The sequence below is a fragment of the Palaemon carinicauda genome, chromosome 13 (assembly GCF_036898095.1).
Source record: "Palaemon carinicauda isolate YSFRI2023 chromosome 13, ASM3689809v2, whole genome shotgun sequence".
Lineage (NCBI taxonomy): Eukaryota > Metazoa > Arthropoda > Malacostraca > Decapoda > Palaemonidae > Palaemon > Palaemon carinicauda.
In genome coordinates this window covers 29344280-29360874 of record NC_090737.1, presented here as the reverse complement: position 1 = coordinate 29360874, position 16595 = coordinate 29344280, and the positions used below count along the sequence as shown (strand labels likewise).

Here is a 16595-nt window from a genome sequence, read left to right as displayed (position 1 = left end):
ATTTTGCCTCATGATTACAAGTGTTATAATATCAATTCACCCCTTCAACAATGAAACGTAATCTTATATATATATATGTTTTTTTTATCTGATTTTTTTGGGACGAATATCGTTCTTTTTGGAAATCATCAACGCCTTCTTACGTTTATATGCCCTTTGATTAGATTTTAGATTTATGAATATGGTCTATATGGCCCAGCGTTGGTGCCAGGAAGGCCTTTCTATGTCCAGATGCAACTGGGGCTAACTCCTCAAATGCACTACGAAGTGATGGCTATGAGAGATTGCACAGCAAGTTGGTCATTTTTAAAAGTGAATCCAATCCCACACTATCTTTGGTTTCTTTAACTTAATCCTCTATAATACATAATCAAAATGGTTCTTCTATTTGTTTTCCCTTTAGGTATTAAATTCGATGTTTTCCGGTGTTTAATGTCTCTGTTAAAGACATTTCTTCTTGGTATATGTTTCAGATTATCCATTTTCCTTATCTTGTATTTGTAACAATTGATACCAATGTAACATTCGATGTTTCAAGTAGTCTCGATCAAGCAAGTTATCGTCGGATAGATATATCAATTTAAATAAAGAGATTTTCTTCATCTCGCTTTCACACGCGCGCACGCACACACACATAAACACAAAAGGACATCCAGTTGAATAAGATAAATCCGCCCAATGCGACATATTATCACTCCATTTCGGGATTTCCCGCAGAGACATAGACCCATGTGACGTGCTCGTTAGAAAGCTAGGCTGGGGAAACAAATCGGGGCCACAAGAACTTTGACCTTAAATGCAAAGGTGGAGAAAGGTCATACTTGCATGTTTCTGAGAAGTGTCATAGCAAGGGCAAAGGTCATTGCCAGCCGCCCAGAAAATTGGATCGTAACATGGGTAAGAAAAAAAAAATCTGGTAGAAGAGACGAATAAGATAGGGAATTAGAGATTAGCCAAAACCTACAGAAAGACTATTCTAAAGGTCTTGGGATTAACCCTAGAGTATCATGAATAAGGGGAAAAAATCTAAGGAAATAAATTCCGAATGCAGTAGATAGAAAGTAAGAGTTACTGAAACGTGTAATCAATTCTCCCAGGAGGAGTCGGTTTAGCACGTTTCCCTTGGTCGACTGATAGCAAGAATAACTCAGCGGTCATAACAATATTAGAAATAAACTTAAAAGTCTTACGGGCTTCATTAATGAAAAAGACTGAGCAATAATAATAAATTGGTAAATAGAAGTTGAAGTGTATGATCGAAAATGATTATGGATGTTTAAGGTAATAGATAACTACTTCATATTCTTAGTTTTAGTAGAGAACGCTTAGTTTCTCATTCGGTAGAGGTTTAATCATAAGCCAAATGAGGCCAATTCTGGATCCAGAGCCGATCTGTTTAACCAGATGTACCATTCGTAAATAACAGCAGATAAGAGCCGTTATTTATCAATATTCCCTATAGCTATTGCCAACTATAAAATGCAAAAACTTTTGCATGTTTTTTCCCTCGTTCGTATTGTATTTATCAATAATCTCTTTTGGTTATATCTTTCTCATTAATCTCCTCACGTTATTTCAGGTGAATCTCAAAGTCGAATACTATATACCGAAATTCATGCTGACGAGTGTATCAAATCGGCTATTTTCATATTCATAAAAGCATTACTAATGCTCTATTCACTATGAAGGCACTTTTAATTATTAGTCAGTAATAATAACTTTCTTCTGTGCATGACAAGAAGAACAATACAATACGAAAATCACCTCAACAGTTTCTATGTAGCCTAACACCTTTGATCATTGATGATTAGTACTTGAATCATCTCTCATCTCTGAGTTGTAATCCTCCCAGTGTTTTCTTATCGTAAATGTCCATTGCAATGCTCTTTCGTAAAGGCTCACTTACTACACACTGAAATATAATCCTAATGCATTCTATGTGTTTTTGAGCCTCATGGTAATCCCCGCCACTTACTATACCCAGGACCCCCACCAAGTCTTGTTTACATCAAGTTATTGCGATACCTTGCCATTTTACTAACGTTTAAGTTGTTTAAAAACTGTTTAAAAAAATGGCAGGGGCGTCAACACTCAACTAACCTCTTTCAACCAAGCTATTGGTTTATTTCTGAGAGAACCTCTCCTTCCTATACCAGGTCGCAGCATATCAGAGCAACTTCTAGCTCTTCGCAGGCCCTGTACTTCAGTGGGCATAGGCCCTTTCCTTTGGTCATGAATGATAGATAGAAGTGAAAACAGATTATGGACAAAGTATTTGAATGGTCGTTATATGAAAGGAAGGAAATAATCATTTAGGGTCTGGGGATGTAGCTAAAACGAAAAGACAGTAGACAAAATAAGAATGAGAGTGAACTCCTTGCACAAAGTCCTATCATCATATTGAATATGCATGTTACATACCCAATGTCTTATATTCTACTTTACTATTCTTGACTATATGCTTTTCCCAACGCTAGACATACAGGAACATCAAAAGTTTACTCCCTTTTTTCAGGATTTGAAAATCTCATAACAAACACAAATGATGATTATAGAGAAATTCGTTGGAATAGTTTCTTTCTAGCTTCATTACAATTTGAAAATTATTGAGTAGCAACAATATCTAAAGATTTACTCAAGAGTTAACAGCTTTATCGTGAATGCTCAACATTGCCATGCCTTTTATGTACCATTAAACTAATACCAACCTCTTTTTCAGGTGATAACGAATATGTGGCGGTGGCGAATAACAAGGACAACGTCCTTGTCCTTGGGCTTCTTACTTCTATGCTGTCTTCAAGTGACCCAGGCGGCGCCACCAAGACCTTTCAGCACTGAAGATGATCGCAGCATTGAGGGAGGCCACCAATATTCACATGGTGGTGTTTCCTCCGATGACGATGGCAATAGTGCAGAAGATGTTCATCCATTCTTTGTTGTACCAGGCACTAACAGGGAAGTTCATTCTAGAAGTCCCGCAGTTGGTGTTGCCAACTCCCAACTCAGTCATGCTGCATTAGCTCAGCAGAACATGGCAAAAAGCATGTCTGCTCATTCTCACTTTCGAATTGAGCGCGATAGTTTAGAAGTTCCTGATCCCCACAGTAGGGAAACGATAAGTTCAGAAGTTGTCCACGGTAGCCGAATACATAGCATAGCAGGAGTCCCAAAAGCAAGCTTTTCTTCCCAACACATTTCATTTGGAGTAGATGATGACGATTTTGATGATCACTTCGATAATGATAATGACAGCCATGAATTTGATGATGATACACCATACTTTGGTTTAGGAAGGAGATATCAACCTGAGGGATATAACTATGTTCCTGCTAAGAAACTCTTCATCCCTCCACCAGCAAGCCCATCACCACAGAATACTGCTAAGCAAATGACCCAAAGTTTTTCAAATCCATTTATGTATGCTGTAGATAAATCTGATGAAGATCATGATGATCACGATGATCACTTTGATGATGATGATGATGATGATGATGTCAAACTCTATGCACCTATCAGCATTGTTAGAATGCGTCATGATAATACAAATGAACACCGTTTAGCATTTAATGAAGACACTTTACGTGGCCATTACAACTATGTTGATGGGCAAGGCAGTGTACGATGGGGATACGAATTAGATGATCAGTACCAAGACCATACAGTAAACAATGATGGCACCATGAAGGGTAAATATGGATGGACAGCTCCTGGTGGCCATAATGTGAAAATACAGTATATCGCTGATGAAGGTGGATTCCGAGTAGTAAGTTCTCATGGTATTTATTTGAGTGATGACGATGATGTAGAGGAAGCCAGAAGACATCATTTATTAGCTCATAAAAAAGCAGGAAGCATTATAGGATCTGCAGATGATGATGTTACATTATTTGCAACAGGAGGAGGAGTTCAGCTACCTGGACAGACGCCTGGATTTGCAGGAACTGGTGGAGTAACTGGTGGTGATCCATTCCAAAACCAACCTGGATTTGGAACAAGTGGAGGTAATGGTGTTCCTTTGCCTGGAGTGGGAACTGGAGGCCAGATGCCTGATGGAGCAGGGTTATCTCCGGGCCAAGGGGGTTTTGGAGGTTCTGATGATGTAACATTTCATATGAATGATCCAGGAGCTGGAGTACCTCTGCCAGGAGCAGGATTACCTGTCCAAGGACCTGGACTGGACTTCCAAGGAACCCAAGGTGGAACTTCAGGAGGTACTGGATCATTTGGAGTACCATTGCCAGCTCCAGGAGCAGGTGGAGCAACAACAGTGGGAAGTTTGTTCGGTGATGAAGATCCAACATTTGTATTTGGGGGAGGTGCTGGTGGTGTCCCTCTTCCTGGTGCTGGAGGAGCTTTAGGAGGAGGGGATCCTTCAGACCCATGCCTTCTCAAAGGAAAACAGCATCCTTCTTTAGCACCTGAATGCCAAAATGGACAATCAGGAACCTTTGGAGGATCTGGAGGACTAGATTTTGGAGGTGGTGTCCCATTACCAGGCGCAGATGGTGGAGCTGGAGTAAGTAGCACTGGATTTGACATAAGTTCAGGAACATCAGGGAGTTCAGGGGTTGGTTTAGGGGCAGGAGAATCAGGAATAGGTGGAGATTTGGGCTCTGGTTCAGGATTTGGAGGTTCCCCATTTGATTCTGGGTCAGGGGGATTAGGGTTCGATACAGGGGCTGGTGTGGCTCTTCCAGGAGCTGGAGGTTCAGGTTCAGATGCAGGATTTGGTGGTTTCGGTACTGATTCTGGAGCAAGTGGTTCTGGGCTTGACTCTGGGTTAGGAGGATTGGGGTTAGATTCTGGATCAGGCGGATTAGGCTTTGACTCAGGAGCAGGGGTACCACTTCCAGGAGCTGGAGGTTCAGGCTCAGGCACAGGATTTGGTGGTTCAGACTTTGGTTCTGGAACAAGTGGTTTTGATTCTGGAGCAGGAGGATCAGGATTTGATTCAGGAGCTGGAGGATCAGGATTAGGGAGCTCAGGTTTTGATTCTGGAGCAAGTGATTCTGGGTTAGGAGGATTTGGGTTAGGTTCTGGATCAGGCGGATTAGGCTTTGACTCAGGAGCAGGGGTACCACTTCCAGGAGCTGGAGGTTCAGGCTCAGGCACAGGATTTGGTGGTTCAGACTTTGGTTCTGGAACAAGTGGTTTTGATTCTGGAGCAGGAGGATCAGGATTTGATTCAGGAGCTGGAGGATCAGGATTAGGGAGTTCAGGTTTTGATTCTGGAGCAAGTGATTCTGGGTTAGGAGGATTTGGGTTAGGTTCTGGATCAGGGGGATTAGGCTTTGATTCAGGAGCAGGGGTACCACTTCCAGGAGCTGGAGGTTCAGGCTCAGACACAGGATTTGGTGGTTCAGACTTTGGTTCTGGAACAAGTGGTTTTGATTCTGGAGCAGGAGGATCAGGATTTGATTCAGGAGCTGGAGGATCAGGATTTGATTCTGGAGCAGGACTGGGATTCAATACTGGAGCTGGGGGATCAGGACTGGATGTTGGTGGTGTACCACTCCCTGGCATTGGTGATTCGGGTTCTGATGCGGGAACTGGTGGCACAGGTTTTGATTCTGGAGTAGGAGTTGGAGGATCAGGATTTGACTCTGGAGTAGGATTTGATTCTGGAGCAGGTGTGTCAATTCCAGGATTTGATGGTTCAGGTTCCGGATCTGGAGGATCAGGTACTACAGGATCAGGAGCTGGAGATGCAGGAAGTTCAGGATTTGGAGGATTTGGAGACAGTACTTCAGGATTTGGCAGTGGTTCCACTGGTTCCTCTGATTTAGGATTTGGTGGAGGGTTCGGAAGTGGTTCTGCCGATACAGGACTTGGTGGAGGATTTGGATCATCCGATTCAGGACTTGGTGGAGGATTTGGATCATCCGATTCAGGACTAGGTGGAGGATTTGGTTCCTCTGATTCAGGACTTGGTGGAGGATTTGGTTCAACTGATTCAGGACTTGGTGGAGGATTTGGTTCCTCTGATTCAGGACTTGGTGGAGGATTTGGTTCATCCGATTCAGGAGTAGGTGGAGGATTTGGTTCCTCGGATTCAGGACTTGGTGGAGGATTTGGTTCAACTGATTCAGGACTTGGAGGAGGATTTGGTTCCTCTGATTCAGGACTTGGTGGAGGATTTGGTTCCTCTGATTCAGGACTAGGTGGAGGATTTGGTTCATCTGATTCAGGACTTGGAGGAGGATTTGGTTCCTCGGATTCAGGACTTGGTGGGGGATTTGGTGGAAGTGGTTCCTCCGATTCAGCGCTTGGTGGAGGATTTGGTTCCTCTGATTCAGGACTTGGTGGAGGATTTGGTTCCTCGGATTCAGGACTTGGTGGAGGATTTGGTTCCTCTGATTCAGGACTTGGTGGAGGATTAGGTGGAAGTACTTCCTCTGGTTCAGGATTTGGTGGAGGATTTGGTTCCTCTGATTCAGGACTAGGTGGAGGATTTGGTTCATCTGATTCAGGACTTGGTGGAGGATTTGGTTCCTCGGATTCAGGACTTGGTGGAGGATTTGGTGGAAGTGGTTCCTCCGATTCAGCGCTTGATGGAGGTTTTGGTTCCTCCGATTCAGGACTTGGTGGAGGATTTGGTTCAACTGATTCAGGACTAGGTGGAGGATTTGGTTCATCAGATTCAGGACTTGGTGGAGGATTTGGTTCCTCGGATTCAGGACTTGGTGGAGGATTTGGTGGAAGTGGTTCCTCCGATTCAGCGCTTGGTGGAGGATTTGGTTCCTCTGATTCAGGACTTGGTGGAGGATTTGGTGGAAGTGGTTCCTCCGATTCAGCGCTTGGTGGAGGATTTGGTTCCTCTGATTCAGGACTTGGTGGAGGATTTGGTTCATCAGATTCAGGACTTGGTGGAGGATTTGGTTCCTCGGATTCAGGACTTGGTGGAGGATTTGGTTCCTCGGATTCAGGACTTGGTGGAGGATTTGGTGGAAGTGGTTCCTCCGATTCAGGACTTAGTGGAGGATTTGGTTCATCAGATTCAGGACTTGGTGGAGGATTTGGTGGAGGATTTGGTTCATCCGATTCAGAACTTGGTGGAGGATTTGGTGGAAGTGGTTCCTCAGATTCAGGATTTGGTGGAAGTGGTTCATCAGATTCAGGATTTGGTGGAGGATTTGGTTCATCAAATTCAGGACTTGGTGGAGGATTTGGTTCCTCTGATTCAGGACTTGGCGGAGGATTTGGTGGAAGTGGTTCCTCAGATTCAGGATTTGGTGGAAGTGGTTCATCAGATACAGGATTCGGTGGAGGATTTGGTGGAAGTGGTTCATCAGATTCAGGATTCGGTGGAGGATTTGGTGGAAGTGGTTCTTCAGATCCAGGATTTGGTGGAAGTGGTTCATCAGATTCAGGATTCGGTGGAGGATTTGGCAGCAGTAGTTCATCTGATACTGGATTTGGAGTAGGACTAGGAGGAGGCACTTCAGATTTTGGCAGCAGTACAAGTAGTACAGGGCTTGATGGAACCTTTGGAGGAGGTGATTTTGGTAGTTCAAGTTCTGGTGGAAGTACTTCAGGATTTGATGGAAGTTTTGGAGGAAGTATCTCTGGAGATTCAGGGTCTAGTGGGTTAGAAGGAACTGGATCAGATTTTGGCAGTGGTTTTGGAGGATCAGGATTTGACAGTGGATTAGGGGGAAGTAGCTCTTCTGATTTGGGATTTGGAGGTAGTTCTGGATTTGATAGTTCAAGCAGTTTAGGAGCTGGTAGTTTTGGTGGTGAGAGCTCTTCTGGCTCAGGATTTGATAGTGGATTTGGAGGAGGCAGTTCAGGATTTGGAGGAAGTGGCTCAGATGGATCAGGTTTTGGCGGTGGATTTGGTATCAGTGCTGGTGGTTCAGGAAGTTCAGGATTTAATGGAGGGTTTGGAGGAATTGGAGGAGGAAGTTCGGATTTTGGTGGAGGTTTTGGGTCTTCAAACACAGGTGTGCCATTACCTGGAATAAGTGCAGGGTTTAACTCAAAAGATGGACTGCCAGAAAATGAGGCAACTCAACCTGAATCTGGCTCTGAGAGTAGTTTTCCTGAAGTACCGCTGCAAGGGCCACCATTTCCATCAGATCCGTCTGCTGTGCCAGCGAATGCCATAAATGGAAGAACTTCTAAACCTAAAAATACAAGTGTCTTTCCGTTTTTTGAGCAAGGCCCACCTGAGCTAGTCACAGAACAAGCTGCAGGTGGGCTTAATATCCCACTTGATCCCATAGTGAGTGAAAGTAACTCAAATACAAACACCAAAATTGAAATTCCCTTTGAAGGGCTTGAAATCACAAACAACGAAATTCATGTGGATGTAGAATCTACGACTGAAGCCCAGGATGTAGTGCAAATCTATCATGATATTTACGGAATCAAAATGCTTCAAGATGATGCAGCCTTTCCAGGCCGAAGGTCACCAGCACCAGCTAATCTAGAACTTCCAAAAGAATAACATTTTAGCGTATATGAAACTTTCATATGTTGTATAGTATCTATATAGATATGTGCATATACAGTAGACATAAAATGCACATATGTAGTCAAAACAAAATTACAAGCATTAAATAGCATACAAGTATATATGTATACAGACAACAGTGGCAATACGTGGGAACGATGAGAAGGAAAAGGATAAGCATATGGTGGTTTGATTGCTTTGATTATTTTGAATCTCACACATCTAAATCAAAATTGAAAAAGTTGTTTAAAAGTGGGTAGTAAATGGAATGTTTCTTGATGTTAAAAAATAAATCTACTGATACAATGTGTACTGTATCTGTGAAAATTGAATGTTTAGAGATGAGGCCATTGATAATATGGGAAACATCAAACATAAAAACAGATTTGTCAAGATTAAGCAGTCTAAGGAATCTACTCATAATTTTGTTGGTCTATTTCCCCTTGTTCTTATTATCGATCTTATTGAAAATCTGAATCTTAGTGTTTTTTATGCTTGTTCCCTCAATCCACCAAAATCTTCACCTGAATGAAAACCCATAGAATTCAAAATGCCATAAGAATCCCTGATAACTTTAAGAAATAAAATTAACAGATATAAAACAAATCTATGCAGTCATATCCAGGACCTAATAAAGTACTGTACACCTTGAAGTTGCCCATCGAAGATCTAAATTACACAGTAATTTTAATCTTCGGCTGTGGCACCGAGTTCCTAGTTCTTGAGATTTCTTCACATTGGAAATGAAGGAGCATCGCCTCCTCAGTTATATCCTCTTCTCAAATAATGTGATATTGTGCTTCCTTTGCACAGCTGACTTCAGAATGTTTTCCTTTTCCCTGCTAGTATGTTCAGAAAAATATATTGTAATGTATTTTTATAGGAGTTGCTGTTGAACAATGTATTGTGATGAAATCCTTTGCCTATTGCCTAGTTATTAAATCCAGTTGTATAGAAACCTAAATAAGAATGCCTTGACTAACTAGAAGGAATAATATCCATAGATGATTGCATACATATACAGTACATACACAAACATAAATATATATATATATATATATATATATATATATATATATATATATATATATATATATATATATATATATATGTATATATATATATATATATATATATATATATATATATATATATATATATATATATATATATATATATATATATATAATATGTAGTCATTGGGGTTTAGGAAGAATATAGGAAAACAAGGCTTAGATCATACAAACTTTTTCGTGTTGGCCGACCCTGAAGAGGTTTAACAGCACATAAAGACTTGGTCAAAGTCTCGTTTATCTAAAATCGTCTTACATCTCAATGGAAATTTGAAATATTACAGATATCAGCGACAGATCATCAATTTACATGTGTGTATATACATACTGTATATATACATACATATATATATATATATATATATATATATATATATATATATATATACATATATATGTGTGTGTGTGTGTGTGTGCTATACTGTACAGTACAATACAGTACAGTACATGCATATGTTTATTCACATATGCATACAATTATAAACAATACTTATGATCACATGGCTACATGCATAGTATGTGCTATGTGTGCACATATCTCAATATATTCAACATGTACTGTACATATATGCATGCATCTATGAATTAACTATTTTAGCATGACCTATAAAATTACAGTCGTAAAGACATTAAGTCCGAAGGGGTTACATGTAACATATGCAACTTTCCTTATCAAGAAATTATAAAAACTTAACTGGTGTAGAGGATAGTCGCTACAAGTGTGATATTTTGAATAAAGTGTACATGAAAATAGTTTTATTCATTACAACTGGACTTGCTGTGATTTTTGTGATAAGATTAGGATTAGATGAAACATGAGTTCATGTGAACTTGTTTCAGTAAACTTTATTGTATCTATTTATCTCACATTATCAGACAGCTATATTCAAGGAAGGCTCCTTTCAGAAAATGAAGATGCAAACTACTACAGTATAGACATGCTGTAGTGCAGAAAAACATGAACGTTGCTTCTCATGACAAAATATGATCAACCTATGGCTTAAGAAGCAACAGCATGAACTGTCTTTAAAAAAGGTTCCTAAACAAACTTAATAAAGTCACCCAGAAAGCTAGGTACAGTACAATACTGTACTATGCTTTCTCCTTTAGAGAGAAGAGCCTGCCGCAAACAGTATTATCTGGGGCCACGAGGCTTTAATAGTTTTATCACTATTTATACCCGCATCTCTTTGTCGTCACTGCTTCGCAACATTCAACACGACTATTTTACTTTAGTGTCTCGGTTTTCTTTGGCTAAGGTTGTGGTATTTGCTTGATTTTCCACCTGCTGGCTTTGAGATGTCTTTCTTTGGTACAATATTTGCATACCTTTTCACTTTGTGGCTTTGAATTATATCTTTTCTTATATCTTAATTTCTCTATTATCCATGCTTTTAAAGAAATTAATTATTAAGTACAGTACCTATGTAGAAAATATAGTTTATATATCTAACTTGAACTACCTTTTAGAAAAAGATTCATATTTTCTCACTTATTTCTTATCTTTGCAATTAGCTTGTTGCTTTTCTTTTCTATTCACTTACTCTACATATTTGGTAAAGTTACATTTCACTTCAGTCATATATAAATGAACATAAAATCCCTTGATTAATAGTATTATAAAAGACCACAATACTCTTTTATTAGGGTTTTGTACAAAGACTATTGTTTCGTTGCAGAATTTTGGACTTCAATTGATAACTGATTCCTTCGGAACCTAAATTCAATGAAAATTTTCAATCCCTCGGATAAGGAAGCGGAGCATGTAGAGCCGTGCATGCAATCCTGAGATTCAATTTGTGAATAGAGGGTCTCTCATTTGCATACTCACGTTACCAATACAATTCGTGCCAAAACAACGATATATATATATATAAATATAAAAAAATAAACGATACCAAATTAGTGTCCTCTCCTTTATCCTATCCCTTAAAACCATCCCAGAAGTGAACAGTTTATTTCACTTTGGTTTTAACATACTGTACCTTTACTAAATCCTTATCCTTCCCTCCATGTTCTGGATTCACATAGTAGATGATTAGAATTTAATTATTGAAAATACAATAGGGAGTAAAATCACACTGGTTGAGGTTAAAGTATAAGGCTTCATCTATAAAAGTGTTACTCAGAGAAAATATTTTTAGGCTACGTACGAATCAACCAGAGAGTTTTTTCCCTGTTAAAATAATAATGGGAAAAACTCAACATGTTGAAAATACAAAATCTCTCAAAAGGATGTTTTTGAGATTTGTCACTTGGTGGTGGTTGAAATTAGGAGGGTAGCATGAAGCCTATTTCCTGTACTTCAGATGCAAAGGTTTTCTGGTAGCAAATGCTTTCACACCTTCAACTAAAGCACAAGATACAGTATATCATAAACTTCTTACAAAATCTGTATGTTAGGTTAAGCAACAAATAAAGAAATACAATACATGAAAGGTAGGTTTCTTTTTCCCAACTTCACATAATATTCAAAGGAAATTCTCAGTACAGTATATTTCACCCTTGGTTTGTTCTCACTCGTTCTCAAATTGAAAATAGTATTGATAAAATTCTACCCTTTTGCATGAAAACCTAACAATAACCAAGTTATAGAATATGTAAAACCCTACCTTCATGATAAGACACTTTACCACAATTTGTCATATCTTATCCCAGATATTAAAGGAAATACTGTATACACTGAATAGCTTTCATTAAAGTCACTAATAATTATTTGAGCTAATAATTATTTGAGCTAAATCTACAAAAACTTGACATGTTTAAATAATTTTAAAAGAAGCAGTTTTAAATTGTTAAATGAATGGTCCTGTAAAAAAATCAAATAATTTAACGGCTTGTTAAAAGCCAGCAATGGAGGTGACATAGACAATACCAATCTCTTGATATGAAAAAAAAAAAATCCAGGTAAATTTCTGGTGTAAGAGAAACACTAGTCACTACCATCATCAATTGATATAGAATAGGCAATAAATTATCCTTTGACCACAAGCACTGTATTCTATGCTTTACATAGACTTCAAGTAGAAGAGAGTTGAACCCTGCCAAGTAGTCCTCAAAACCCTTACTGAGGAAATACCATATAATCAAAACCACTAGACCTGACTATGGAAGTCAGGCTAGTATAAGCAACTGGGCAGGCAAATCTGACTTGCCTACACCAAGCGAAGGCTTGTTGGTCTTCTCAAAATAACAAAGGAATCTAAATGAGTTAAGGTGTAAAAACTCATCACTGACTTGAGAAGTAAGGAAGCATTGGCGTGTCATATCGTTATTCACTCCACAAAAAACAACTAGCTCTGCTCATCATTAACTTGTCTTGCTTTTTTGGCCGTCAGGTAAACTAATATCAATCGGTCTGTTTAAAATGTTGCACTCCCCACAACGGTACTTGAAAAATAGTACTTTCCTTTGTAAAAACTAAAAAATTTACTAGGGAACATCTCTTAAAATGTAATAAATACTTATCACAATCTGAAAGAAGAATATGTCTTTATTTATTTAAAACACTGTTTTGCTAAAGCACGAATACTAACAAATCTATCAGGGAAGTTCATTTAAACTTGATAGACATTTATAAAACAGCTAAGTAAAGGGATTCAAGAACACTCCCTATTTGATTATCCACAAACAGCATCTCTTTAGTAAACTAACTTGCAAAACGTGTTTAAACATTTTTGTTTATGAAGTGCAAGGATGGGGTGAAGACTGGAAATCAAATTGAAAACTAAGACAATATCATGCAACAAATAAGTCTTATAACAGTTAGTATTTGCGTTTAAGAAGGCTTAAGGCTTAAACAGAACCTGGAATTGCTAGTATTTTCTGAAAGTGAGACACCAATATATTTCTGCAGTTTTGGAAGAATAAAAAGCTTCCAAACTTACCATACTCAACTTATTAGGGTATTTCAAAGCAATAAGGTTACATAATGATTGAAAAGATGATTACTTCTCACTTTCAAGGTAGCCTTTTTCATCTTCCTGCATCATAGGTTGAACTGAGGAAAAATCAGCTGATTTTTCAGTATCTTCATAACTAGAGGAAATACAGGGGTTGCTGCACATGTGTCCGGAGGACTCGTTTGTTAGTACTGTATATGAAACAGAGATATTTTCAATATAAATCTATATTATCGATACATATAAAATAAAAAGTATGTGTTGTCAATGGTATCAGTAGATTGGGTTTGTGCATGTATTGTACCACTATATAAGGGTAAGGGAGATGTGCATGAATGTTGTAATTCAAGGGGTATTAGTTTGTTGAGTGTGGTTGGCAAAGTGTATGGTAGAGTACTGATTAATAGGATTAAGGATAAAACAAAGAATGCAATCTTAGAAGTACAGGGTGGTTTTAGAAGAGGTAGGGGATGAGGGGATGTATGAATCAGATTTTTACAGTTAGGTAAATATGCAAGAAATATTTAGCAAAAGGTAAGGTGTATGCTGCGTTTATGGATCTGGAGAAAGCGTATGAGAGAGCTGATAGGGACGCAATGTGGAATGTGATGAGGTTATATGGAGTTGGTGGAAGGTTGTTGCAAGCAATGAATAGTTTCTACAAAGATAGTAAAGCATGTGTTAGGATAGGAAATGAAGTGAGTGATTGGTTTCCAGTGAGAGTGGGGCTGAGACAGGGATGTGCGACGTCACCATTGGTGTTCAACTTGTATGTTGATGAAGTGGTGAGAGAGGTGAATGCTCAAGTGCTTGGACGAGGATTGAAACTGGTAGACGAGAATGATCATGAATGGGAGGTAAATCAGTTGTTGTTTGCGGATGATACTGTACTGGTTGCAGACACGGAAGAGAAGCTTGGTCGATTAGTGACAGAATTTGGAAGGGTATTTGAGAGAAGGAAGTTGAGAGTTAATGTGGGTAAGAGTAAGGTTATGAGATGTACGAGAAGGGAAGGTAGTGCGAGGCTGAATGTCATGTTGAATGGAGAGTTACTTGAGAAGGTGGATCAGTTAAAGTACTTGGGGTCTGTTGTTGCAGCAAATGGTGGAGTGGGAGCAGATGTAGGTCAGTGAGTGAATGAAGGATGCAGTGTTGGGGGCAGTGAAGGGAGTGGTAAAAAATAGAGGGTTGGGCATGAATGTAAAGAAAGTTCTGTATGAGAAAGTGATTGTACCAACTGTGATGTATGGATTGGGGTTCCGGGGAATGAAAGTGACGGAGAGACAGAAATTGAATGTGTTTGAGATGAAGTGTCTAAGGAGTATGGCTGGTGTATCTTGAATAGATAGGGTTAGGAACAAAGCAGTGAGGGTGAGAATGGGTGTGAGAAATGAGTTAGCAGCTAGAGTGGATATGAATGTGTTGAGGTGGTTTGGCCATGTTGAGAGAATGGAAAATGGCTGTCTGCTAAAGAATGTGATGAATGCAAGAGTTGATGGGAGAAGTACAAGAGGAAGGCCAAGGTTTGGGTGGATGGATAGTGTGAAGAAAGCTCTGGGTGATAGGAGGCTAGATGTGAGAGAGGCAAGAGAGCATGCTAGAAATAGGAATGAATGGCGAGCGATTGTGACGCAGTTCCGGTAGGCCCTGCTCCTTCTTCTGACCGCCTTGGATGACCGTAGAGGTAGCAGCAGTAGGGGATTCAGCAATATGAAGCTTCATTTGTGATGGATAATGGGGGAGGGTGGGCTGTGGCACCCTAGCAGTACCAGCCAAACTTGGTCGAGTCCCTTGTCAGGCTGGGAGGAACATAGAGAGGAAAGGTCCCCTTTTTTTCATTTGTTTGATGTTGGCTACCCGCCAAAATTGGGGGAAGTGCCATGGTATATGTATGCATAAAATACAGTATACATCAATAACAAATACAGCTATTTCTAGCCCACTGTAGAACAAAGGCCTCAGACATGTCAATCAATGTCTGGGGTTTGGCCAGTTTTCGTCACCACGATGGCCAGTGCGGATTGGTGATGGCTGATCGCTCACAGCAAACCAAGCTAGTATGGGTAGCCCTGACTAGTACAGTTTTGCTGATCATGGCAATATGCAAACCCTTTCACCACTTTTAAGGTATTCACAGTCACAAAGGGACATATGAAATATATAACAAATTGAATGTATAAGAGATAAAATTAAACAATCATACAGTACAATGTTGGACTAGTGCCAGCATTTACTTTATTAAAATAGCTTTTGATGAGTTAGTGGAACACATTGCTAAACGAAATATTATGCAAACCATTGTTTAGTTGAAACTTCGTTTACCCCCACCAAGGTTTTAGAGAATCATATATGCCTTGCCATCCACTATGTAATGTGACATAATTTAGAAGCGCTTACTTTAGCAAATGGGGGGATGTTAGGGTTCCTACGACCCACTCGGTCTTCTATCTCACAATCTAGTTGTCTTATAGAATGACTAGGATTGTGGCATGCAAGGTTTTAACAGCAGAATGGTCTAAAGTAATTAAAGAATTTGAGGTTCTGCGAGAGGCTTTAGAATTTGTAATGTATAGCGAACTTTCAGAACCCTTATTGAAAGAAACACTTTGAAAATTATACTCAATTAGGGGAATTAAGGTTAGGATGGTAATGGGACAAGTAGGACTAGATCTGCTGTTTTAAGAGAGGATTCATTGCTCTGAACTTTAACAAAGAAAGCTTAACTATCCTAAGGTGGCTGATTACGTGAATTGTCTAAAGGTAAAAGCTTGTCATTATCGTCATCATGCCCGATAAAATCAACTAGCCTAGTTTTCCCTGGTTTTTCTCCTGAACTAAAGCAAGTTCCCTTTAGCACTTACACTGTTAACTTGGTCGTCACCCATTATAACGTACTATCACGAGAGGTGCTGTGAGGGAAACATATTTTTCACAACGTAATTTGAATCACAGTATTGCCTCTGCCACGAAACACCAAGGAAATGTAGATAATGAAATTCCAGAAACACTTCCTGTTTACACTCCACATAGTACTGTAATTGCTCAGAAAACCTGGTGAAGACATCTTAATGTGTTGTGATAGGCAAACAATCTGGAGTAGGTCTGGTCAATAGCCAGTAATTGAAGAAACTGAAGAGACAAAGAGAATGGCTCATTAGGTGCCAC

General features: G+C 39.4%; 1 protein-coding gene across 2 annotated transcripts in view; it reads left to right on the top strand.

The window, feature by feature from the left end:
- Window positions 1-9510, top strand: part of LOC137652251 (uncharacterized PE-PGRS family protein PE_PGRS54-like) — a 29380-nt gene extending 19870 nt beyond the window's left edge. For both annotated transcript variants that reach the window (XM_068385495.1, XM_068385496.1), the window contains exon 2: window positions 2720-9510. In XM_068385495.1, the coding sequence (XP_068241596.1) occupies window positions 2720-8449 (5730 nt within the window). In that variant the 3' untranslated portion in view covers window positions 8450-9510. The remainder of the gene's footprint in view (window positions 1-2719) is intronic.
- The last annotated feature ends 7085 nt before the right edge of the window (window positions 9511-16595 follow it).